At 53.6% G+C, this 20784-nt stretch overlaps 10 protein-coding genes across 10 annotated transcripts; 5 read left to right on the top strand and 5 right to left on the bottom strand.

Annotated features, from left to right (window-relative positions):
- Positions 1-765: 765 nt before the first annotated feature.
- M421DRAFT_88443 (uncharacterized protein) lies at positions 766-1356 on the top strand (the record flags this gene model as incomplete). The annotated part of the gene is made up of 2 exons (XM_033597665.1): positions 766-1095; positions 1141-1356. The coding sequence occupies 2 exons, from the start codon at positions 766-768 to the stop codon at positions 1354-1356; spliced, it is 546 nt and encodes a 181-aa protein (XP_033453418.1).
- Positions 1357-1447: 91 nt separating this feature from the next.
- On the bottom strand, positions 1448-4668 carry M421DRAFT_415533 (cell division cycle protein 48). The gene is made up of 5 exons (XM_033590734.1): positions 4526-4668; positions 4439-4466; positions 4332-4387; positions 4034-4283; positions 1448-3981 (listed from the first exon to the last, which is right to left on the bottom strand). Exons 1-5 carry the CDS (start codon positions 4570-4572, stop codon positions 1909-1911), a joined length of 2454 nt encoding a protein of 817 aa, XP_033453419.1. The 5' UTR covers positions 4573-4668; the 3' UTR covers positions 1448-1908.
- A 765-nt stretch (positions 4669-5433) lies between these two features.
- M421DRAFT_415536 (uncharacterized protein) lies at positions 5434-6343 on the top strand. Its single transcript, XM_033590735.1, has one exon. The coding sequence runs from the start codon at positions 5523-5525 to the stop codon at positions 6306-6308; it is 786 nt and encodes a 261-aa protein (XP_033453420.1). The 5' UTR covers positions 5434-5522; the 3' UTR covers positions 6309-6343.
- A 195-nt stretch (positions 6344-6538) lies between these two features.
- On the top strand, positions 6539-8111 carry M421DRAFT_415537 (uncharacterized protein). The gene has a single exon (XM_033590736.1). It carries the CDS (start codon positions 6603-6605, stop codon positions 8046-8048), a length of 1446 nt encoding a protein of 481 aa, XP_033453421.1. The 5' UTR covers positions 6539-6602; the 3' UTR covers positions 8049-8111.
- A 964-nt stretch (positions 8112-9075) lies between these two features.
- On the top strand, positions 9076-10007 carry M421DRAFT_191317 (uncharacterized protein). Its single transcript, XM_033587994.1, has one exon. It carries the CDS (start codon positions 9153-9155, stop codon positions 9837-9839), a length of 687 nt encoding a protein of 228 aa, XP_033453422.1. The 5' UTR covers positions 9076-9152; the 3' UTR covers positions 9840-10007.
- A 169-nt stretch (positions 10008-10176) lies between these two features.
- Positions 10177-11100, bottom strand: M421DRAFT_97396 (uncharacterized protein; the record flags this gene model as incomplete). The annotated part of the gene is made up of 1 exon (XM_033598500.1): positions 10177-11100. One exon carries the CDS (start codon positions 11098-11100, stop codon positions 10177-10179), a length of 924 nt encoding a protein of 307 aa, XP_033453423.1.
- Positions 11101-12786: 1686 nt separating this feature from the next.
- Positions 12787-14394, bottom strand: M421DRAFT_415538 (uncharacterized protein). The gene is made up of 6 exons (XM_033590737.1): positions 13947-14394; positions 13671-13900; positions 13570-13615; positions 13207-13521; positions 13122-13157; positions 12787-13069 (listed from the first exon to the last, which is right to left on the bottom strand). Exons 1-6 carry the CDS (start codon positions 14257-14259, stop codon positions 12921-12923), a joined length of 1089 nt encoding a protein of 362 aa, XP_033453424.1. The 5' UTR covers positions 14260-14394; the 3' UTR covers positions 12787-12920.
- A 295-nt stretch (positions 14395-14689) lies between these two features.
- On the bottom strand, positions 14690-15795 carry M421DRAFT_620 (nitrilase; the record flags this gene model as incomplete). Its single annotated transcript, XM_033595933.1, has 2 exons — positions 14690-15556; positions 15631-15795. The coding sequence occupies 2 exons, from the start codon at positions 15793-15795 to the stop codon at positions 14690-14692; spliced, it is 1032 nt and encodes a 343-aa protein (XP_033453425.1).
- A 355-nt stretch (positions 15796-16150) lies between these two features.
- M421DRAFT_395133 (uncharacterized protein) lies at positions 16151-17978 on the top strand. Its single transcript, XM_033590082.1, has 5 exons — positions 16151-16540; positions 16596-16663; positions 16711-16950; positions 17000-17136; positions 17245-17978. The coding sequence occupies exons 1-5, from the start codon at positions 16312-16314 to the stop codon at positions 17786-17788; spliced, it is 1218 nt and encodes a 405-aa protein (XP_033453426.1). The 5' UTR covers positions 16151-16311; the 3' UTR covers positions 17789-17978.
- A 462-nt stretch (positions 17979-18440) lies between these two features.
- On the bottom strand, positions 18441-20640 carry M421DRAFT_415540 (Lethal(2)denticleless protein). The gene has a single exon (XM_033590738.1). The coding sequence runs from the start codon at positions 20526-20528 to the stop codon at positions 18516-18518; it is 2013 nt and encodes a 670-aa protein (XP_033453427.1). The 5' UTR covers positions 20529-20640; the 3' UTR covers positions 18441-18515.
- Between the last annotated feature and the right edge of the window lie 144 nt (positions 20641-20784).

Here is a 20784-nt window from a genome sequence, read left to right on the forward strand (position 1 = left end):
ACGGACCGTCTGTTGTCGCAATCCTCCCTTACGTACCCTGGCTCCGCCTTCATCTCCGAGTCCTGTGGCGGTCCCTGCGTCTGCTCGAAGAAGCGCTGTTCCGGGACTACGCCCAACACCGCGGCTGCATCACCTCGCAGAACCTCACAGGAGCCGCAGCCTTGGCCGGGCCTCCACTTCCTCCAGGAGGATCTACAGCGACGGCCCTTGATCAAAACTCGGCGGACCACCGCAGCTCCCTGATCGACGACTGTGCGCACGTGCGCGACACCAAACCACGCCAGACCGTTCGGCCGTCAAACCAAACAGCGACTGACTCCATCCGCCGCCCAAGAATAGCGCGGCCGATCTCCAGGATCCCACGTACTACCGCCTGTCTCGACCGGCACCGTTGCGAGCACCTTGTGCCAACACGTGTTGGTATCAAGCCGTCAAACAGCTGCACTGTCTAGAGCACTGCGTGTCGACAAGCACCAAGCGCCCAATACTGAGCCCCAAGCACCAAACGCCAAACACCAAACACCAACACCAAACACCAACACCAACACCAACACCAAACACCAACACCAACACCAAACACCAGCACCAAACACCAGCACCAAACACCAGCACCAAACACCAGCACCAAACACCAAATACTGAGCCTCCCAAGCAGAGCTGCACTGTCTAGAGCACGGCGACACGCACAAACACCAAGCCTCCCAACCCACCAAACCCCCAACCCAGCAGCAACACACCGGCATCTGCACCCCACGACTGGAAAAAATGTCCATCCCCATGACCCCCGCCCAAGCCTCGGCCCTACCCTCGGCCCTGCGGAACAGCATCTACAGCTCCCTGCTCAGCAGCGGGGGGATCCGCAGCATAGAAGGCACCCTGACCCAGCTGCTGCAGACCAGCGGCTTCCAAGCCCAGCTGCGCGCCTACATCGCCGAGCTGTTCCGCACGGGCCAGGCGACGACGGCCCACGACGCTCACGTCCTGGCCATGGCCCGCATACGAGAGTGCATGCGCGACGACGCCGGCACGGGTGACGGCGCTTCGGGCCCGGATCTGCGCGTGCCTGATCTGGTTGTCCGCGAGGGGAGTAGGGTTGTAAGGAGGGAGTTGGAGAGGGTTGTTGATATTGACATGGATTAGCTTTTGATTAGAGTTGCTGCATCGGAGCTACTGGATGGGAACTTCTGGATTGGAACTACTGGATTGGAACTACTGGATTGGAACTTCTGGGTTAGAACTACTGGACTGAAACTACTGGATTGGAACTACTGGATTGGAACTACTGGATTGGAACTACTGGATTGGAACTACTGGATTGAAACTACTGGATTGGAACTACTGGATTGGAACTACTAAACACGCACATTACCAAGCACTTGGATATTGTTGAACATGCATTCGTTCAGTGGAGAACTCGTTGATATTGATATGGATTAGCACTTACATCAGAATTACTCGAATCAAAACTACTAGATCAGAATTACTTGAATCAAGACTACTAGATTAGAACCACTTGAATCAACTACTAGATTAGAACCACTTGAATCAACTACTAGATTAGAACCACTGGAATCAACTACTAGATTAGAACCACTGGAATCAGAACACCGTAATCAGAACACCGCAATCAGAACACCGCAATCAGAACACCGCAATCAGAACACCGCAATCACATCGTTGAACATGCATTCTTCAAAACTCGTTGGAACAAACTTGGACTGAGCACTTTCACATCGTTGACCATTTCTTCAGTATGCGCATCGCATGCTCCAACATGCTTTCGCGCCACAATTACTCGCCATCACTCGCCATCTATTCTGTGTGAATATGCGACATGAAAAGCCCAGATTTGTCACCACGTCAGTCATGAGCCCATATCAATATTCGTGTACCAGAAAAACCGCCCGCCTAGTTGTACAAGTCTTCGTCTTCGCCAGATGCCCCGAATGTGTTCTGCTCACTCGACCCTTGCTCGCCATCGGGAAACCGGAAGAAGCTCGAACCGCCCGTGTTCTTCATCGACTGTGCAAACGCCTCGTAGCGGCGGATCTCGACATCTGTCACCGAGCGACGAGCAGAGCGCATCGCCTCCTCGAAGTGAGCCTTGGTGAGCTCAGGGACAGCATCCTCGCCCTCGTCCTCCATGTCAATGTCCGTACCTTCGGCCTCGGCCTTCTTGCGGCGCTCGATATCGAGAGCGATCGACTGCTTAATGGCGAGCTTGACAGCACGCTGTGTCACAAACCCAAGATCGGCGCCGGAGAAGCCGTGTGTGTTGGACGCAATGAAGTCAATGTCGATGTCGGCAGCAACAGGGGTCTTGCGGAGCTGGGCCTTCAGGATGCTGACACGCGAGGCCTGGTCGGGCAGGGGAACGTAAACGAGCGTGTCGAGACGCCCAGGACGGCACAGAGCGTTGTCGAGCTGCTCCGGTCGGTTGGTGGCACCGATGACGAAGACGTTCTTCTTCGATGTCATACCGTCCATCTCAGTAAGCAGCTGGTTGACGACACGGTCGGACGCACCGCCGGCATCGCCCTGAGAGCCACCACGAGACTTGGCGATGGAGTCGAGCTCGTCAAGGAAGACAACGCAAGGTGCAGCGGCACGGGCCTTGTCAAAGATGTCACGGATATTGCTCTCAGACTCACCGAACCACATGGAGAGCAGCTCGGGGCCCTTGATGGAGATGAAGTTGGCAGCGCACTCATTGGCAACAGCCTTAGCGAGCAGCGTCTTACCGGTACCGGGAGGACCGTAGAAGAGCACACCGCGTGAGGGCGACATGCCGAATTTGAGGAACTTCTCGGGGTGGTCGACGGGATACTGCACGGACTCAATGAGCTCGCGCTTGACCTCCTCGAGACCACCAATGTCCTCCCAGCGAACGTTGGGAACCTCGACGACAGCAACCTCGCGAAGAGCGGAGGGGTTGGAGATGCCGAGCGCGAAGCGGAAATTCTCCATAGTGACGCCGAGCGAGTCGAGGACCTCAGCGTCGATCGTGTCCTCGTCCAGATCGATCAGATCCATCTTCTCACGAATCTGCTGCATGGCAGCCTCTGAACAGAGGGAGGCCAGATCAGAACCGACGTAACCGTGGGTCTCGGCGGCAATGACCTGGAGGTCGACGTCGTCACCAAGCTTCATGTTCTTGGTGTGGATCTGCATGATCTCGAGGCGGCCGGTGGGGTCGGGGATACCGATGTCGACCTCACGATCGAAACGACCGAAACGACGAAGAGCGGGATCAATCGAGTTGGGGCGGTTGGTCGCAGCCATGACGACAACGTTGGAGCGTGCCTTCATGCCGTCCATGAGGGTGAGGAGCTGGGAGACAACGCGACGCTCGACCTCTCCGTTGGTCTTGTCACGCTTAGGGGCGATCGAGTCGATCTCGTCGATGAAGATAATCGCGGGGGAGTTCTTCTCAGCCTCCTCGAAGGCCTTGCGCAGGTTTGATTCAGACTCACCGGCCATCTTAGACATGATCTCGGGACCGTTGATCAGGAAGAAGAAAGCACCGGTCTCGTTGGCCACGGCACGAGCCATGAGCGTCTTACCGGTACCCGGAGGACCGTACATGAGGATACCACGCGGGGGCTTGATACCGATCGACTTGAAGAGCTGGGGATGCCTCAGAGGCAGCTCGACGAGCTCACGAATCTGAGCCATCTGCTTGCGGCAGCCACCGATGTCGTCATAACCAACCTCATTGAGGTTACCCTCCTCATCCTCGCGCTGAATTGGCTCGCCCTCGCAGTGGATGACGGTATCTTGTGCGACTATGCCGAACTCTGGGGGGTCAACCTCGACGACCTTGAACTCCACTTGCCGCATGCCACCGCGCGCGGTGAATGTGTCGCCCTGTCGTACCGGTCGGTAGGCTTCACGGAAGTATGGGGCGAGGAAGACATCGAATAATGAGCCGGTGATGCCCTCGACTGTGTCTGCGATAGGAAGGACGGCGATGCGCTTAGCCTGTGAGAGTATTCAGTATTGAGCTTGGCATGATAGCAGGCAAGACACGTACGTATTTGATATCGGGGCAAGGGTGAATGGTGATCACGTCACCGTGCTTGACCCGCAGGTTGTGCCGAACGACGCGGTTTATCCGTGCGGAACCATCATCGAGGTCGTCGTCTGCGAGCACGATCAAGACTGTGTCCTTGCGCTTCTTGCCCTTGACCAGGACAGTGTCACCGCGGAAGAGCTGGAGCGTCTCCATGGTGTTGTTCGAGAGAGCGATGATCGAGTTGTCATCGTTGACGGCATCGGTGACGCTGCGAGGGTCAGCATACCATTTCGGTCTGAATATTCGTATTGCTTACATCAGGGAGTTGGGCTTCTTCTTCTTCTTGAGGATGGCTGTGGCGATCTCATCTTCCTGTGGCGGGTCAGTGTCAGTGACCTCAGCATCATGTTGAGCGGTACGTACGCCCTTTGGCTCGGCGCCTGAGGGGTTCCTGGTGTGCTGTTAGCAGCTGCGTCTTATTTTCATGTATACTGTGGCGGGCGAACTTACTTGGACAGGTCCGCCTTCTGTGTTGCGTGGCCTGGCTCGGCAGACATTATGGCGATTATCTGACTATGTGCAGCAAGAGTGTTGTTATGTGCGGTGCGGAAAGCGCTGCCGAGAGCTGCGACGTGGTAGAGGTGGGCGGGGGTGTGTGGCGGGTGATGGGGATGATGAGGTGGAGTGCAGGCGGGCGTGGTAGTTTAAGTAAGAGCTCGGGTCTGCGTCGGTGACGGTGAAGCTCCAGCCTAGGTTGCCTCAGCGCGTTGTGGGTCCACGCCGAGTGATTGTTAGCGCGCCTTCCCGCAACACCAAATCGAAACCTTTGGAAAGCCCAGGAAGCGATTCACTAATCCACTACATCATGGAAACCCAGCCGAGCGAGCAACGCGAGAATACCACAGTGCCACTTTCACCGTCACCCGCTATTCGCTGAGCAAAACAGTCATCGCAACGAAAAATGCTTATCTGCATCACGGCTTGACGCTGCTGTGTGAAACAGCCCTGTTGACGCGTTTGCTCTGGTGCCTGCCTGCTCGCCTCACCGCACGCCACCTCGCTCAGAACAGCATAGTGCCAGCAATCACCATCGATTGCGGCTCTGTACATCCATGGCACTGCATGAAACAGTCGCGACCGTCAAAACAGTTATTGCAGACGTGTGAGCGCTTAGTGGACGCGTGAAGTAGGGGCAAGAGATGTTCGGACATAATCGGAGAAGAGCCGACACCCACGAGTATTCTGTGATCAATAACTTGTTGGGCCATCCAATGTTCGAATCAGTATTTGAACCAGAAGTGTGCTTGATTTCAGGGCCATACCAGGGTTTGGAGGTCCTCAGTAGTAGGCTTCGTCTACAGGCTGAAGTATGATTCGCGAAGGTAAACCAAGGTTTAGACACTCATGAATTATTCCGCAGTCCAAATACACCTCAGGAGGCACTTGAGCATTTCATCCATCACACATTAAACACATTCAGAAACTTCCAACTTTACAATTTCACACAATGTCTTCTCTCCCGCAGTCTACCGAGGCTGCTCGCACGGTCTGCGCTGGAGTCAGCCAGGACCCTTCCGAGGCCTACAGCGTTACTCCAAGCCCTCCTAGACATTCCAAGGTTCATTTCGCACGATCGCGCTCCTCAAGTCCTGTGCATGGTGCTCATAATGAGCTGGAAGCCTCCAGTCCTCCGTCAAGCCCTGCAGAGTCGCAGCACCCACGTATTCGATCAGATAGCGTCCAAAATGGGTTGGCTACTTCCAGCCCGCCGCCAAAACCGCAGTCTCTGGACGCTCCGAAATATCCAGTCGAGGCAGACGGTGCTGACTACCTCCCGCCTGGGTTCCAGGCCTTCCCCAAATGTTGTTATAATTACGAGTCCTTCATCCCGCCCTCTCCTCCGCCTGTGGTTCCCTGGTCACGCAGGCAGCTCTATAATACGATAGTGAATACCTCCCCGCCGATATTTCTGAGCTGCAGCTGGACCAACCCCATACACCTAGCCTGTGTCATAGCGCCTGGGGGCAAGTGGTCGGCTACAGAAACCATCGCAGAGAATATGACACCAGCCGTGTACCATGAATATGTGGAGAACCTCCAGGGTTGGAAGAGGGTGGAAGGCGTGCTTGTTGCTGGGCTTCAGCCCAAATTAATGGAAGAGATGGAGGTCTGCACGAGGAATAAATACAGGGAAAGGCACGAGAGGCGCGTGGGGGAAGTTGCGGTGGAAATCGACGATGGGGACGTGATTGATGTTGCTGCGTATATGTATCAGAAGGCACAGGTAGCGTAGTGGACACCACCGGAGGTGGCATTCTGTTCATGATACCCCTTCGCGCTGTAACTAGTACAGCAGCGAACACCATATACTTAAATGCCCAAATTACGTCAGCGTCTGCAGTGTTTCCCTTTAAAGCCTCGAGCATAACAAGAGTGACGACCCACTCGGCTAAAACTGCCCAACCTGAATCTTACATCTACTGAGTTGACCATCATGGTGTTCCAACGTCACAAACTCTACAACAACAATTCCTTTCGACCCTCAATCAGTATTTTCTTCGTTCTACGTTAGCTTATTTCTTCAAGTATGGGACGGACGGAGAAGTCACAAGGTCTAGCACCGCCCGCGATCCGCAAAGACATCCGCGCAAAGCAAGCACGTCACGTTATCAACAAAGTCGTGCCATCCATTCTCGCTTCGAACCCAAAGGCCAGAAGCGGTGCAGACAGTAGCGAGCTCATTGCAGACCCCGGATCAGTGTCGAGCATCGACATCGAGAAGACCATCAATGGTGGCGAAGGCGCCGCATACGTCAAACGCAAAGGCCAGGGTCGACGAAAAGCAAAAGACGGACCGGAAGTGAACGACGAAAACACAGTGCCATCGAAAGGCAAACCCAAGAAGAGCGGAAAGCGGCGCAACGACTCTCTGGACAAAGACTTATCTGTCCTTACAATCGACCCGAAGCCCCTAACGTCGCCACCCAAACCACGTACAGTCAAGGTCATCACCACCGACAGTCTCACAGCCGCAAAAACACTCACTATCAATGCCAAGTCAGCCAAGAAGACTCCAAACGTATGTATCCTCAACATGGCGTCGCCACTGCGACCCGGCGGCGGCGTCCTGTTGGGCGCCACATCACAGGAGGAATTCCTCTGTGCGCGCACAACCTTACTACCATCCTTGAAAGAATCTTTCTACCGCCTTCCTGAGCTGGGCGGCGTCTTTACTCACGATGTTCTTGTTTTCCGCGGCTCTGAGCCGTTGGGTGACAGTACTGGAGAGCTGGGAAGTGCAGAGAGGTTCTACGTTGATGTGATCAGCGCCGGGATGTTGAGGTTTCCGGACCTGGAGGGCGAGGATGACGAGGTGAAGAGATTGAGTAAGAAGGATCGCGGGGTTGTGGAAGGGAAAATGCGGGCTGTGCTTAGGATTGCCGAGAACAAGGGGGTGAGAAAATTGGTGCTTGGTGCGTGGGGGTGTGGCGCGTATGGAAATCCGATTGTGGATATTGCGGAGGCTTGGGGGAGGGTGCTTGCTGGTAAAGAGATAGACGCGAAGAAGGGGCCAAAGGCGGTTGAGAGCTGGCCGGGGCTAGAGGAGGTCGTTTTTGCTATTATGAATGTTAGGATGGCGAGGGAGTTTGCTGAAGCATTTGGTAATGTTGAGGTCGATAGTGGACCGAGAGGATTCGATGAAGATGACGAGGGAGAAGATGACGAGGATAAGGTTATGCAGGAGCTGCAGGCGAAGATTGAAGAGATGGAGAAACAGATCAGCCAAGTGTGGAATCCGGATCTGAAGGCTAGATTGGGATCTGTGCTTGAAGGGTTGAAGGCGCAGCTCAAGGATGGGCAAGGAGAGAGTACTGGCAGCGATGAGGACGGTATCGAGGTCGGTGATGACATAGATATATCAGGAGATCAAGAGGAGCTGGTCGAGAGCGATCAGGAAAACTCCGATGCTGATGCAGAGGAGCCGGGCTCGGGCTCTAATGATGTAGACAATGGTGTTACAGTCAAGTCGTAGCTCATGATAACAGCCTGCGGGGAAAGCATATGCGCAATCAAAGACCTTACATTTATACACCGCCCATAAAATTGACAGAAACCCCCGTAAGTCTTGCACCTTACTCGATGACAGGGGTTTCGAGGCAACACTTAGTTCAGTGCAACGACCTGAGCGATCTAGCCTCGCAACTCACAGAACGCACCGGCCCGGTAATAGGAGACCTAGAACTGACAGCGGGATCACAGACAAAGACAACTCTTTCGAGAGATACTTGCCTGAATGGCACTGTTGGGATCGGTGCATCAATGTCTCTCAAGTCAAAAGCGTCCTTGTTCCATTGTTGAATTCCTTCTATATTTCATCGTCACAGCGGGCGAAGCGACTTCGCTCCCACTTTACAACTACTCAACACGATACTAAAGAACATTGAAAATGACTAAAGGCACAGCAAGTGAAGAATTCAGGTCGTCGCAGCGCTCCCGGTCAATGAGTCCCTTGGTGAAGACCTATCCACAGCACCAACGGGCTCATCACGGGCTATCAAGTCCGCCATATGCATCAACCAGACCAATCCAGAGTGCACCAGCCAGGTTTCAGGAACCAGAGGTATTGCAATTATATCCTTCTTTAGAATTGTCCGAAGATGAGGTCGTCGACGAAGCGGAAGATCCAGTTCTGTATCGGATCTTGACCGAATTAGAGTACACTCGCGCCCAGCAAGCTCAGAGAAGACCAGTCATGCAGACAATGCGTTTTTCTCTCCACGAGTAAGAGCATCTTGGTGTAATGCGTCAAGTACGCAAAAAGGGCATTGCGACCCGCACCGCCATCGGCTTTTCTGACCGGGGCACATACGAACTCTGGTAGATTGGCGTCCCAAGACCAGATTAGGTGACCGAACACGCTTTCGGAGGGCTGCATGATGCTCAGTGGCTCTATGGCATTGATGCTGCGCACGTCAAAGCTGGACCGCATGCGACGGAAGGGGACGTAAAAAAGGCACGGGCGGCATTGAAGGGGGTAAGGACTGGGCAGAGGAACAAACCTGGAAAGTCTCAGGGAGAGCAAGAGATAAATTGGAAGCTATATGAGGGCCGAAGGAGACAGACGTATGGTCTGAAAATGAACGACAGCGATGACAGTGATTCTGTTGACAGCTTGCCAGATTCTTCAGCCAGCGATATTAGTACTAGTAGCGACGACGGTAGCGACGATGAGCCGCTCATTTCAAAATTGGCCAATTGGAGGGCGGCACAACGATCTCCTTTCGCGGCTACTTCCTCGGATCCCAGCCGAAAGCGATCTGTATCTTCAGACGAATCAGATGCTCAGGAGCCTTCCTCGGCGTCAGACATGAACTACAGCGACAAAGTATCGCTTCGAGGTGGTCAAAGGACTGGAGATAGGCCAGTACCACACGACAGTGATCGCAGCGACGGTGAACCGCTTATATTGAAAAAGCGAAGATGGAGAACAGCACAGCAGGGTGAATCCGCGACTGATTCTTCGAACACCTCCGGTGTTGAGTCTAAGAGTGAGAACGATGAGCCGCTGGTGCCGGTATTCTCGAAGTGGAAAGCCGCGCGGCTGTCTCGAGCCAGCATAAGTTCACCGAGCAGATTCAGGAGAAGGCCAGTTGTGGAGTCAAGTTCAAGCGATGAAGACACTCCTCTGACTACCTTCAGCAACAGGCAAACCGCATCGTCCAGAAGACCTCCTCCTGTCGTGCGACGCCTTGTACGTTTGCCTGTTGGGACAACTCGTACGCGACGTCGACCTGTCGTTCTGAACACCAGCAAGAGCGACTAAGAATGAGATACGTGAGGTTGAACTGGGACTTTGAAGGATGTTGTTTTGACGTCGTCGATTGGTTCAATCGCTAACAAAATGAAAGAAAAGAAGACGAGGTCAGCAGTTCGACCACAATGGTTAACGCTGTATACGCTAAGCGTTAAGCATTTTCCTCTTGAGAGAGGTGTCTTGCGGTAATTATCAACTGCCAATTTGAAGTCCTGAAAAAAACGCTGGTAAGACCTCTGCCAGCGCCAAGTGACCTGTAGTTACCCAGAACGATATATACCCCTGCCGGATACGGATTCGAAAACCATCACTTTCACGAACATCAACGTGGCCTTGGTGTACGAGGCTAAGCCAGCTTGCTAACCAACAAGGGCAGAGGGCAAAAACTGAACATCCAGACACACCAGATCTTGTACAGCTTACGATCCAGCATGTTGCTGCCCTTATAGTAAGCCTCCACGGCTGTAGCAAATAGAGGACCACCAAACATCATTGGCAAAAGAGCAGTCATCCAGCGGCCTTTGAAGAAGTGCAGAGGGGTGTACAGCGACCAGAACGCCACCGTCACTAAGACAGTCCAGAACGCGCGCTCACGACCCAGCTCAGTAACTAGCGTACGACGCCCACGAGCCTTATCGCCCACTTCGTCACGAAACTCTTGCGTTTGAATCGTAGTAGCGAGAATACCGAGAGCAAGCATGAACGTCCAATTCCATGCCGCAGCGCTCATAGCGTGCGGACCGAGTGCAATGCTCAGCGCACCGCCGAAGTAGCACGAGAAACCCGCGCCACAGAACACATTACGGACAACACCGGACTTGTTACCGCCCCCGAAGTCGTTGTACGCGGTGATGAAACACACGTAGACCAAGAAGATGGGCATGACATCGAGGTAGTAGCTCAGCAGCCCGGCAGCGATGTTGGTACCTGATAACAGTAGGTCCGCCTGCTCGGAGGTCATACGGCCAGCGGGAATGGGGCGCCAGGGCTTGTTGATAGTGTCTTCAGCGACGGAGCTGGGACTGCGCTGATTCTGCACGCAGAATTGCAGTATGACGAGCCACAGCCAGAGAGCGACCCAAGGGGCACGGACAAGGATGGAACCAGCCCATTGATCTGGAAGATCAAGAATGGAGCCTGAGAGGGCGGCGAGAATGCCGAAGGCAGTACCTGGGATGACGGTGTCGAGGATCTGGTCGGATGTGAAGAGGAACAGATTCCCAGCGAAGGCCCTGCCATGCAGCCCAAGGTCGGTGCTGAAATGATTCATCTCCCTCTGAAGACGAGAGAGTGCATCTGAACCCACAGTTATGAGGCTGAGTTGGCGTGCCATCTTCTTCGACTGGTTTGCTTGGTAACGCATGGTTGCATGAACGGTAGAGGTCATCTTGGTTGATGGATCTGCAGGAAGAGCCATGTTTGTGGCTTTGAGGTGCCTGGGTAGGAAAGGCTTTCGCAAAAGTCTTCAGGGGATATGAGTGAATAAGAGACCTCTTGTGGTAGACAATGCCTGTTTCGCTTCTGGCTGAGTCTGTATGGTGGTTGTGAGAACGAGTGTGATCAAATAGACTTTTATATGGACAAGGACTTCTCTTTGTTGCTGCACAAAGCATTTTCACTGGGCTCCAGTCATTATTGCGATATAAATGCCGATCCACTCATGTCAATGGTGAAAGCCTTGGGGCTAGTGAAAATACCTAGTGGCTACTCATTGATAGACCGCATCTATGCTCAACACGTCCCACCGGTGTCCAGCCGTGTGCTAATGACTTGCTGTTGGCGGGTCGAGGGTTATATACTGGAGTCAATGAATTGACTCGACACATCCATCTCACCATCGCCGAGGCTGCCAAGTAGCAATGGACGGTGTCCAGCTTTTGCCATCAACTGAGAATCTGACAAAGAACCTCAATTGAATTGAAGCGATCCGAGCTTCTCCGCTATACAGATGGCCGTTCGCCGTATCGACCAGGCCGTGTAGACCTCCTGGGTAATATGGCTGCCAAGAATATGTCTATCTGGCCGCGAAGGATCTCGCATGGTGAGCTAACTGATTTCCGGGCTACAACATGTCCACTATGGGTTTCGGCATCTTTGGATAGTTGCGGGAAATATGCCGACTCAAAGGGTGTGGCGTGTCGTTCACATGTTAGACCAGGGGTTTGTCTGGTTTGAATAGCTCTTCTATTGTCCTGATAAGCCTTGCTCCTGGGGTTGATGAATTCGCTCTATGGCAGACTTGGGTCAAGTGCTGAGTAACTCGGCTCAGTACCGTACATACTCGACAAGGCAACGCATGACAGATACCCATCACGAGTGTGTACTTCAGGGCTGACTATACCGTTCGTTCACTAGAAATCCTTAACTGATCTTAGTGCATGTTGGGGGTTTGCTCCCAGAGGTCCTTCAGCCTACCCACACAGATCCTTCAGCCTGCTCCTAGAATCCTTCAGCCTGATTCAGGGCCCTAATTGGCTGCCAAGGTGTCTTCGACCAATGTACTGATGACCCGATCGCGTACAGTGTACTCAATTGTTCCTCGCGATCGCTGCTCGCCCATCACACCCCTACAGGCCGTCGCCGGTGCTTCAGTCGGATCCGGCGCGCAATTTTCCGAGGGATCTATCACCTGAAGAATGTTGCATTGCTTAGAGACCACCGGTAAGCTTCGAGAATGACGCGCAGTGGGGCAAGAGACGCGGCAAAAGCGCGCTACAGCCGCGCTTCAGCTACAGCTGGCCGGCTCTGTAATTATCACAGTGAGGCTCGAGCTTTATTCAACTCTACATCAGGCACCATTGTCGCACGATCGAGACCGTCGGAAACCCTCAGGTCGATTGTCTACCTGCAGTGGTGCTTGTCATGCCCGGGGACGAGAAGAAGGAAGAGGAGAAACTCCGACTAGTACACTACCGGTAATGGCAAAAGTAGAATGCGATGCTACCAAAGATGCCATGTAATTGGGCACATATTCGTTACGATCTCTATGGCACGTCAACTATGGGTCCAATGTGTTGACACAACCCTATTCATGACTCCAGCACACCAGGTCCACACGACCCTTTGAAAGACTGCTACAAACAAAAGCACCTACCCCTCCATGGGTATGTTCACGTTTGCAGGTGCATCTTCGAGCTCCCACCAGACTGATGGCTCACGCAGATTAGAAGCAGCGGTGTCGGCCAAGAACACTTCGATCTTCTTCGTACGCCTGTTGCCGAGCTCAGGCTTGTGCTGGACTGCATGTATTGTGAGTGCTGCTCAGGATGACCAGCTGTCAAGCTGACTCACCGAGTATGTAACCAATACCAAGACCGTTTGGAGAGCCTGGAATGGTCAGCACAGCTCAAATTTCGCCTCAGTCGATAGCGTCTACCAAGTATAAGCGATCCTGAAAGACGTTCCACGTCAAACTCCTTCCACGGGTATGGCTTCAGATCCGTGTCCAGACTAGTCTGAGTCTCGTCTGCGACTGCGTCAAGAGCAGCGGCTATAAGTCGTGACGATCCGCCGTTTGCAATCGACCAGGTGACGATGTGGTTGAGCTTGATGCCTTTATCGTGGAGTGGTTTCCAGGCCAGCCAAGCGATATCAGAGGAAGATCGCAATGCGGGAAGCTGGTCTGCAGGAACGGGAGGTATACGGTAGTTCGCTTGGTGCGCAGGGCTATACCGTTTAGCGAGCACGAGGACTGGGCTTGCGTCAGCATGGTGAAACCCTTCTTGGTACAACGACCTACCTCCGTCTTTCTCGTTCATCGCGAACTGATAGATGGCGCCAGTGGACTGGAAAGATGTCAGCAACCAACGAAGAACACAGACCTGAAGAATTTAATCGCACTCTCAAAGTCTTGCCACCCGGGGCATTGTACGACTGAAGATCGATGGGCAAGGCCTTGCTGTTAGGTTCACCGTGGGTGATCTTGACACAATTCCAGTCCATTTTTTCGGCCGAGATACCCTTCGCTCGAAGAACAGCCTCGAGGCCGTACCCATCCTTGCCATTACCCATGTCGCATTTGGGCTTGTTGATACCCGTCTTCTTGGTGAAGTAGCCCCAGTCGACGAGGTCTAGCTTTTGGTCAAGCAAGCACCGATAAGTGCTAAGACCACTTACCGCTGAGCTCCAGGTAGTCACTTTGAGCCGAATCTCGCTGCGGGTCGAAGAAATTCCCTGCCGGAGCATCATCTGTGTGCATCTGCGCCCAGAGCGTGCACCCTTTGTTCTTGGCCTTCTGAAACTCTGCACCCATAGCCGGAGAGCCGTCCCAACGCCTTAACAATGTACCCTTCGTAACGCGGTCGAAAAAGCTGGGGATAATGACGTTGACAGGAACACCACCGGAGTCGTCGGAGTCAGCAATGTACCCCCCAGCTGGCGAGGCGGATGTGGTGGCCAGAGCCAGGAGCGAGACGAGGAATACGCGCATCGTAATCACAACCGGTTGCTGTAACAGTCTGAACAGACTCTTGCGCGATGTTGACCAGCGATCAAGGTACTCAAGTGGACCCAGTTGACTGGTGAGCGTGAAGCTGGAAGTGGCGGTCCGTCTGCTCCTTCCCCGTGAAGTTTACGGCAGCTACAATGAAAACTACTCACATGAGCACGAGGCCCACGTATGTCTTTGCAAATCTGTCATGCAAACAACTAGAGATCTTTTGTGTTTCGTGCTGCCCGTGAAAGTAACTTGCGCCGTCTACAGTCAAAGTGACGGCAGAACAAGAAAAGGTGACGAGAAGTTGTCGGTGACGAATTAGAATGAGCTCATAGAGAACATCGGCAGAAAATTTAGATACATAGTTGCGCATCAGCCTGTGCACCGAATATTGCGGAAACCGAGCCGCTCTCAAGTCCGCCTATCACTGCGTCTGATCTTTCGACTCTTCCTTCGCCTTCTTCTCTTCAGGGCGAATCTTGAAGCGGTCGAGCTTCTCATCAGCCCAGTGGGGTCGAGCGTCAAAGCCAAACTGAAGAATCTCGGGTCGCTGATAATGTCCAGCAGCATCGATCCAGACCTTGACAGCACCGAGTTGCGCAAAGTCGAGCTCTCCTTGCACCAACTTCTCCTCGCTGCCTACATGAGGACCTGCAACGAAGTTACAGAAAGGGGCTATGATTGAAGACCAGCCTCCTCCAGCCGTGACAAGATCCTGCGGTCCTAGGTTCTCTTCCATCCACTTCAAACACGTGTCGTCTACGTAGTTTGAAGCGGTGATAACGAAGACTTGCGCAGTCAGGGCATGGGTCTTCATCAAGGCTTCGATTTGAGCGTCAGCCACCTGTTCGAAGCCGGCCATTGTCGAGAGAGCCGGCCATGCACCCGCATGAATGTGCTGGTTCTGCATGATCAGCGCCTGGCGAGCGCCATTCATGGTGTGCTCCCAGCAAGCAAGGCCACCGAGGTTATAACCTAGCGACAGGGGCCAGTTGCGCAAAGAACTGCCGTTGCCTTGAGCCCAGATATATCGCTCCACATAAGTTGGCTGGAGCTTGCGATGGACGCCCAAAATGGTTCCGTCATTATCGATCACGACTTGCGAGTTGAAAATAGTATGTCCGTTTGCAACGCGTTCAGAGACGCCGAGATTGATAGCGACACCAGTACGGCGGCACGCATCCTGAATAGCACCAACATCCTCCCCGTTGGGTTCTACTACCACACTCTCTTCAGCGTACTGAGCTAAGGCGCCAACCTGCTTCAGAGGAGCGTAGCATTCGGCCCAGTACTGTGGTCCTGGTCAGCGCATGACATCTCGGAGAGATTCAGCCGCCGTTTTGGCGGCCACGTTGGTTCGCTCACAGGGTAGCCGGGAATAAACGTTTCAGGAAAGACAAGCAGCTTGATATCTTCTTCTGCAGCTTGTTCAATTAGGGCAATTGTCTTTCTGATTGTAGCAATCTTGTTCATGAATACTGGCGCTGCGTGGGCTGCAGCCACCTTGAACTTGGTCTGCTTTGGCGCCATTGTGTAAGCACTCGACTCAATGACGCGTAGGATATTCGCGCAACAAAAACGAGAGAGATATCGCGGTCAAAAGGAAAAAGCAACCAAGGTACGAGTGAGTGAGGGGGCAACGCTTCACAGCTCACCATCTAAGGTCTCCACTTATCTCCGTTGCACTACGAGCCGATCCCTCTAGGAGCCGCCTGGCCGCATCCATTGCTGGTTAGCCTATACCGCATCCGTCCCCTAGCGAAAGCTAGTCGAACAAACGACCCCAGCGTGCCACCTCACATCTTCGTCCCGCAACGTTTGTGTGGTTCAAATGCGGCTAATGGTCTGCAGGCTTTGTCGTGCGAGGTTACGCAGACGTGGGCTGCTGAGCTCGGCACCAACACTTGTGATCATGCTGTCCGATTCTTAGCTGCAATTGACTCTCCCTTGCGTTAATACGGACAACTCACTTCCGAAGCTGGATCTCTCTTTGCGATCCTGCGATCAACTCTGCTCGCAGCTTCCGATGTCTTGCGCGTTCCTGCCATGGCCTTTGACTATTTCGCAAACCCGCCCTCTGATCTGGACTTGACTGAGTCGAGAACCGCTTCGAATAATGCTGTTGGAATAGTTCTGTTCGCCCTGTCCGCGCTCTTCGTTGGGCTGCGACTCCTGACGAGGTTGAGGCTAAAACGGGAGCCACTTGGATTAGATGACCACCTTATGTTCATAGGGTTGGCACTGAACGCAGGGAATTTAGCATGCTGTATAGCCGGTGAGATGCAATCTGATAGGCAACCGGGTCTTCAGATGGAAACTGACCGCAATAGGTGGTTTCTTTGGTCTTGGAAAGCACATATGGTCACTTGATCAATACCAGATGCGCCATATCACCATCGTACGAAAGTCATCTACGCCAACGTTTGCCTGCTAAACTATTTGTAGATCACGTTCGTGTATGTGTTCATATACGCGTGGAGTGTGTGCATCATCAAGTTCTCGATCCTCGCTCTCTACCGCCGCATCTTTGGTATGACATGGATGGGATGGTTCTGCGTGGCGTTGACCGCCGGCTATTTGATCACCAACCACATTGTACTGCCTCTTTACACAAGACCTCTTGACTATTATTGGAACCAGTGGAATGATGACGCTCAAGGTGTTGTTCAAGTCGATGAAGCGAAGGTAATCGGCCATTGAGTGGAACCATCTGCTTTTGCTGAACATGTCACAGTTCTACCTCGGTGTCGGCATAATCAACCTCTTCGGCGATATCTGCATCCTGACCGTGCCCATCTCCAGTGTCATACAGCTACGACTCGCGCGAACCCAAAAGATCGCGATCTCACTAATTTTCTTGCTCGGAAGTTTGTAAGTCAACCCTGCATCACATTGACACCATCGGCCCTTTTGTGGAGACGGATCTACGACTTGGGGTAGATGAATATGAGCATGGCCAATGTTGACTGACAATCCTAGTGTGTGCTTCGCATCCATGTACCGCATCATCACCATCACCCGCCTTGTCAGAACGACAGATATCAGCTGGGCGAAGAGCGACGTCTTCATCTGGTCCACCGTTGAGCCGTCGGTCGGCATCATATCCGGTTGTTTACCCACTCTCCGTCCACTGATGCTACATATACTGCAATCCTGGTTCAACTTCATACCCTCCGAACGATCCTCTAGTGGCAAAGTCTCACGCTCGATCAGCCTCAACGCCATCGAAACTATCGGCAAGAAGCGCACGCGCAAGATCTCAAAGCAGGACACAGTGGGTGGTTCGCAATTCACAGAGTTGAATGATTGTGTCGATGCCATTGAAGGACGGCGCGGACAGCACTCGAGAGAATGGAGGCCCGATGAAGATGAGATGTGCCTCACTACCACGACAGTGCATGCGCACAGTGACAGTCGGCCTGGAACTGAGAGGAGTACGCCGGAAGCGAGAGACGGGGGCGGCATCAACGTCACGAAAGAGTTTGAATGGGACGAAGCAATTACGCATCCGGACAAGCTCTAAGTACGTCAATCAGTTAGCGTTGCTCTTGCGCAGGAAACAAGATGAGCTGTCGAGTTCGCAACTGCCATAGGTAAGCGCGCTGCCCCGACCGACCCCTGCGTCCATCTCAACAGAATCTCTCTCGCGTCGCACACAGATGCAGTGTCCAGCACGCGAGTTCATCATAGCGCTTATACGCAAAGAGGTACCCCGCGCATGATCTATTAGATGGGCCCTTCAGGCTACTGGGACCTCTAGAGGCGGAACCAGGAGGTGCTGGCATAATTCGTCACACTCCAAATATAGAGCAAACGCCCCAATGGCGCTCAATGCAGCCAACACATACCCCTTTCGGCGAGCCGATAGAATTACCTTCACACTCGATCGACTAGCACCAGGCGACCTCGAGCTCCTTCCCACAGCTGTCCCTGCATCGCTTCGTTTACGCATGATTCGCCAATGTCTCCCCAGGCCGATTCGCCTGAGTCCAGGGTCTTTGAGCTCTGCCGTGATACCAGGAACATCCACATCTTACAGGTGAGCGGCGACCGGGGGCGAGTTAATATTGTCGGCGCAAGTACTCGGGGGAGCTGTTTCAGGTTGAGAGGGAGTAGCCAGGAGAGATGTCATCAACCAAATTTGTACGAAGTGGCAAGGAAAGGAAATATGAAAAGCCTAGAGGACACCGTAGATATATTCGTTCGTAACGCATCGTAACCAAACTATGAATGGGTATAATAGCACCAACCTACTCGTCATCATCATATCCTACACGCACATCTGCCCAGCCGCACTGCCATCTCTTTCCCTCTCCCTCACCACCTGTGCGCAGCTCTCTTGCCTTACTGCCTTCCGTCCACCTCCTGACGCGATGATCGTCACTGACACTAATCAGGCTACCATTCTTCGCCCATGAAACACTCGTGACCTCTGCGTCATGGCCTCGCACCAAAGGTGTGCCATGTTCGTAGATAGGAATCGTATCCTGCGAACGGCTGCTCGCCGATCGCGACAATGACAGTCTAAGAATAGGACGGGGAGTAATTTCTGGCAGATCATCTGCCTCATCTTCTTTGTAGCTCTTCTCGCGCTTAAGAAAGGTTTCGTCTGTAGGGAACAAGACGGGGCAGCCATCTGTGCTGCCGACAGCCAACATCTCCGGCTTGTCGTCGAAAGCCTTCCGCAGTGAGGCCTTGACGTAGAAAGAACCGGCGTGAAACTTGCTGTGGCGGAAACCGTATATAGGACCGAGACCCTCTTGACCGACCTGGCAGTACTTCTGTTTTGAGGAGGATGAGACAGAAAGCTCAGGGGCAGTGCCAAGGATGAGGTGGTTGGTCGAGTAAGCATAGACTGTGTTGTCCTTACTTAGTGCATACAGGCGTGATGCATCGCCACTGAGGGTAAGCGAGTTGATGGCAAAGTGCCGGTGTTTATTATGTGATTCAGGGTGTCGCGTCGTGGCGATAGGAATGGCGGGTCCTCGCAAAGAGTATCGGCCGCGGATGTCCCACAGCTTTACGCAAGTGGATGCGTCTGATGCAGTCAGAAGAAGATGCTGGCGGCCCTCGGGCATGAAGGAGAGTGCAGTGACAGAGACATCGTTGCGTCTGCTGATGGCTTCCGTCTTGCTGTTGGGGGCCACTCGTGTAGCTGCATTTGATGGCAAGCCAATGTCGGCATGTGCTGCCGAAAGTGTGCGGACAACACTGGCATAGGGTGCATCCGATCCCCATGCAGAGTGTACCGTGAGATCTCCGCCCTTACAGCGCAAGTCCCAGATCTGGACTGCGCCGTCTCGACTCGATGTTGCAACAATCTTATCGTCGCCGGGCTGGAAGCGTACTTGCTTGACGGACGACTTATGCTTTGCAAGCACACTCAACGTCTGCTGTGTTCGGACATCGATGATCTGTGCTGTTTGATCACCAGAGCCGGCAGCCAGGTACGAGTCGTCGGACGAGAACTGGACATCCATGACCGCGTTAGAATGCGCCTGCCATGAGATGTGCGCCTTCGAGAAGTCGCCTTCAGAGTCGACCAGATGGATGTAACCGTCCTCGTCTCCAATGGCCATGAGCGAATTCGTGTTACAGCTGGCTGTGCAGAAGGGCGGTGCATTCTGTGACAGGGAATGTACGTCCTCCGAGCTGCTGTAGAACTCTGCTGTTTCATCTTGCCATGTTGCGGTATGGTCTCGCCTGAAGCCTCGTCCGACGCTCAGTATCCCACCAAAAGATCGCTGTAGCCGCCGCGATGTGGCACCCAACGTCGCGATCCGGCGAATCGGTGCAGCAAAGACAGGCACCTCTTCAATCTCAGGCTCATCCTCAAACACCTCCACTGGCTCTGGAGTGACATAGCGCGAGCGTTTCGAAGGTGATGAGTGGAATTGTGCGGGAGAGCTCTCAGGTGAGAGGTACGGGTTCTTCCTCTTGCGGGAGCTCGACGAAGGTGTGCGTGTCTGAGTAACCTCGACGTCGACGAAATTGACCGTCTTTCGGGGTGTAGTGCGCGTCATGGCATGGCTGCGATTGATGGCAGCGCGGGTGATATCCTGCAGTTGCCGCCCGGAGCTGGAGAGTGAGGGGCGTGCCGACCCATGGCTCGAGTTTCGCGGGGTGAAGAAGCGTGTGAAGCGTTTCGGGGTGATTGGCGGCGGTCTCTTCTGTTTGCGTGTCGCTGAGGGCGCGGGCGGCGAGGATAACAGGTCAGGCGTGGGCTCTTGGAAGGCGACTCGAGGGGCGCACGGCGAAGACATTGCGGCCTCCAGGATAATTAGCTTTTGTACATGTATATACAAAGAATTCAAATGTCAATCGAGCTGCCACACTCAGACACGCAACACGCAAAGCCAGGCTCAAGATCGAGACATGGGACGGAACGATGAGGAAGATATAAGAGCACGAGGGCGGAGAGGCTGGCTCGGCTAGCCCACTGCGCGTCACGTCTCGCGTTCGCGTTTAAGTGCAGCAGCGGCGCGCACCAGCACAGGATTTGGACGTGAACATCACTCC

This window comes from Didymella exigua, assembly GCF_010094145.1.
Source record: "Didymella exigua CBS 183.55 unplaced genomic scaffold M421scaffold_2, whole genome shotgun sequence".
NCBI lineage: Eukaryota > Fungi > Ascomycota > Dothideomycetes > Pleosporales > Didymellaceae > Didymella > Didymella exigua.

Bases quoted from the DNA above. Each gene is read 5' to 3' on its own strand.
- M421DRAFT_395133 (XM_033590082.1), top strand. From the start codon at position 16,312: ATGGCCTTTGACTATTTCGCAAACCCGCCCTCTGATCTGGACTTGACT. The intron at 16,541-16,595 runs GTGAGATGCAAT...TGACCGCAATAG, and splicing joins TTTAGCATGCTGTATAGCCG to GTGGTTTCTTTGGTCTTGGA. The intron at 17,137-17,244 runs GTAAGTCAACCC...TGACAATCCTAG, and splicing joins ATTTTCTTGCTCGGAAGTTT to TGTGTGCTTCGCATCCATGT.
- M421DRAFT_415538 (XM_033590737.1), bottom strand. From the start codon at position 14,259: ATGCGCGTATTCCTCGTCTCGCTCCTGGCTCTGGCCACCACATCCGCC. The intron at 13,522-13,569 runs GTAGGTCGTTGT...ACGCAAGCCCAG, and splicing joins GATGAACGAGAAAGACGGAG to TCCTCGTGCTCGCTAAACGG. The intron at 13,158-13,206 runs GTAGACGCTATC...TGACCATTCCAG, and splicing joins TTCAGGATCGCTTATACTTG to GCTCTCCAAACGGTCTTGGT.
- M421DRAFT_415540 (XM_033590738.1), bottom strand. From the start codon at position 20,528: ATGTCTTCGCCGTGCGCCCCTCGAGTCGCCTTCCAAGAGCCCACGCCT.
- M421DRAFT_415533 (XM_033590734.1), bottom strand. From the start codon at position 4,572: ATGTCTGCCGAGCCAGGCCACGCAACACAGAAGGCGGACCTGTCCAA. The intron at 4,388-4,438 runs GTACGTACCGCT...GACCCGCCACAG, and splicing joins CAGGCGCCGAGCCAAAGGGC to GAAGATGAGATCGCCACAGC. The intron at 4,284-4,331 runs GTAAGCAATACG...TGACCCTCGCAG, and splicing joins AAGAAGCCCAACTCCCTGAT to CGTCACCGATGCCGTCAACG.
- M421DRAFT_191317 (XM_033587994.1), top strand. From the start codon at position 9,153: ATGAACGACAGCGATGACAGTGATTCTGTTGACAGCTTGCCAGATTCT.
- M421DRAFT_415536 (XM_033590735.1), top strand. From the start codon at position 5,523: ATGTCTTCTCTCCCGCAGTCTACCGAGGCTGCTCGCACGGTCTGCGCT.
- M421DRAFT_415537 (XM_033590736.1), top strand. From the start codon at position 6,603: ATGGGACGGACGGAGAAGTCACAAGGTCTAGCACCGCCCGCGATCCGC.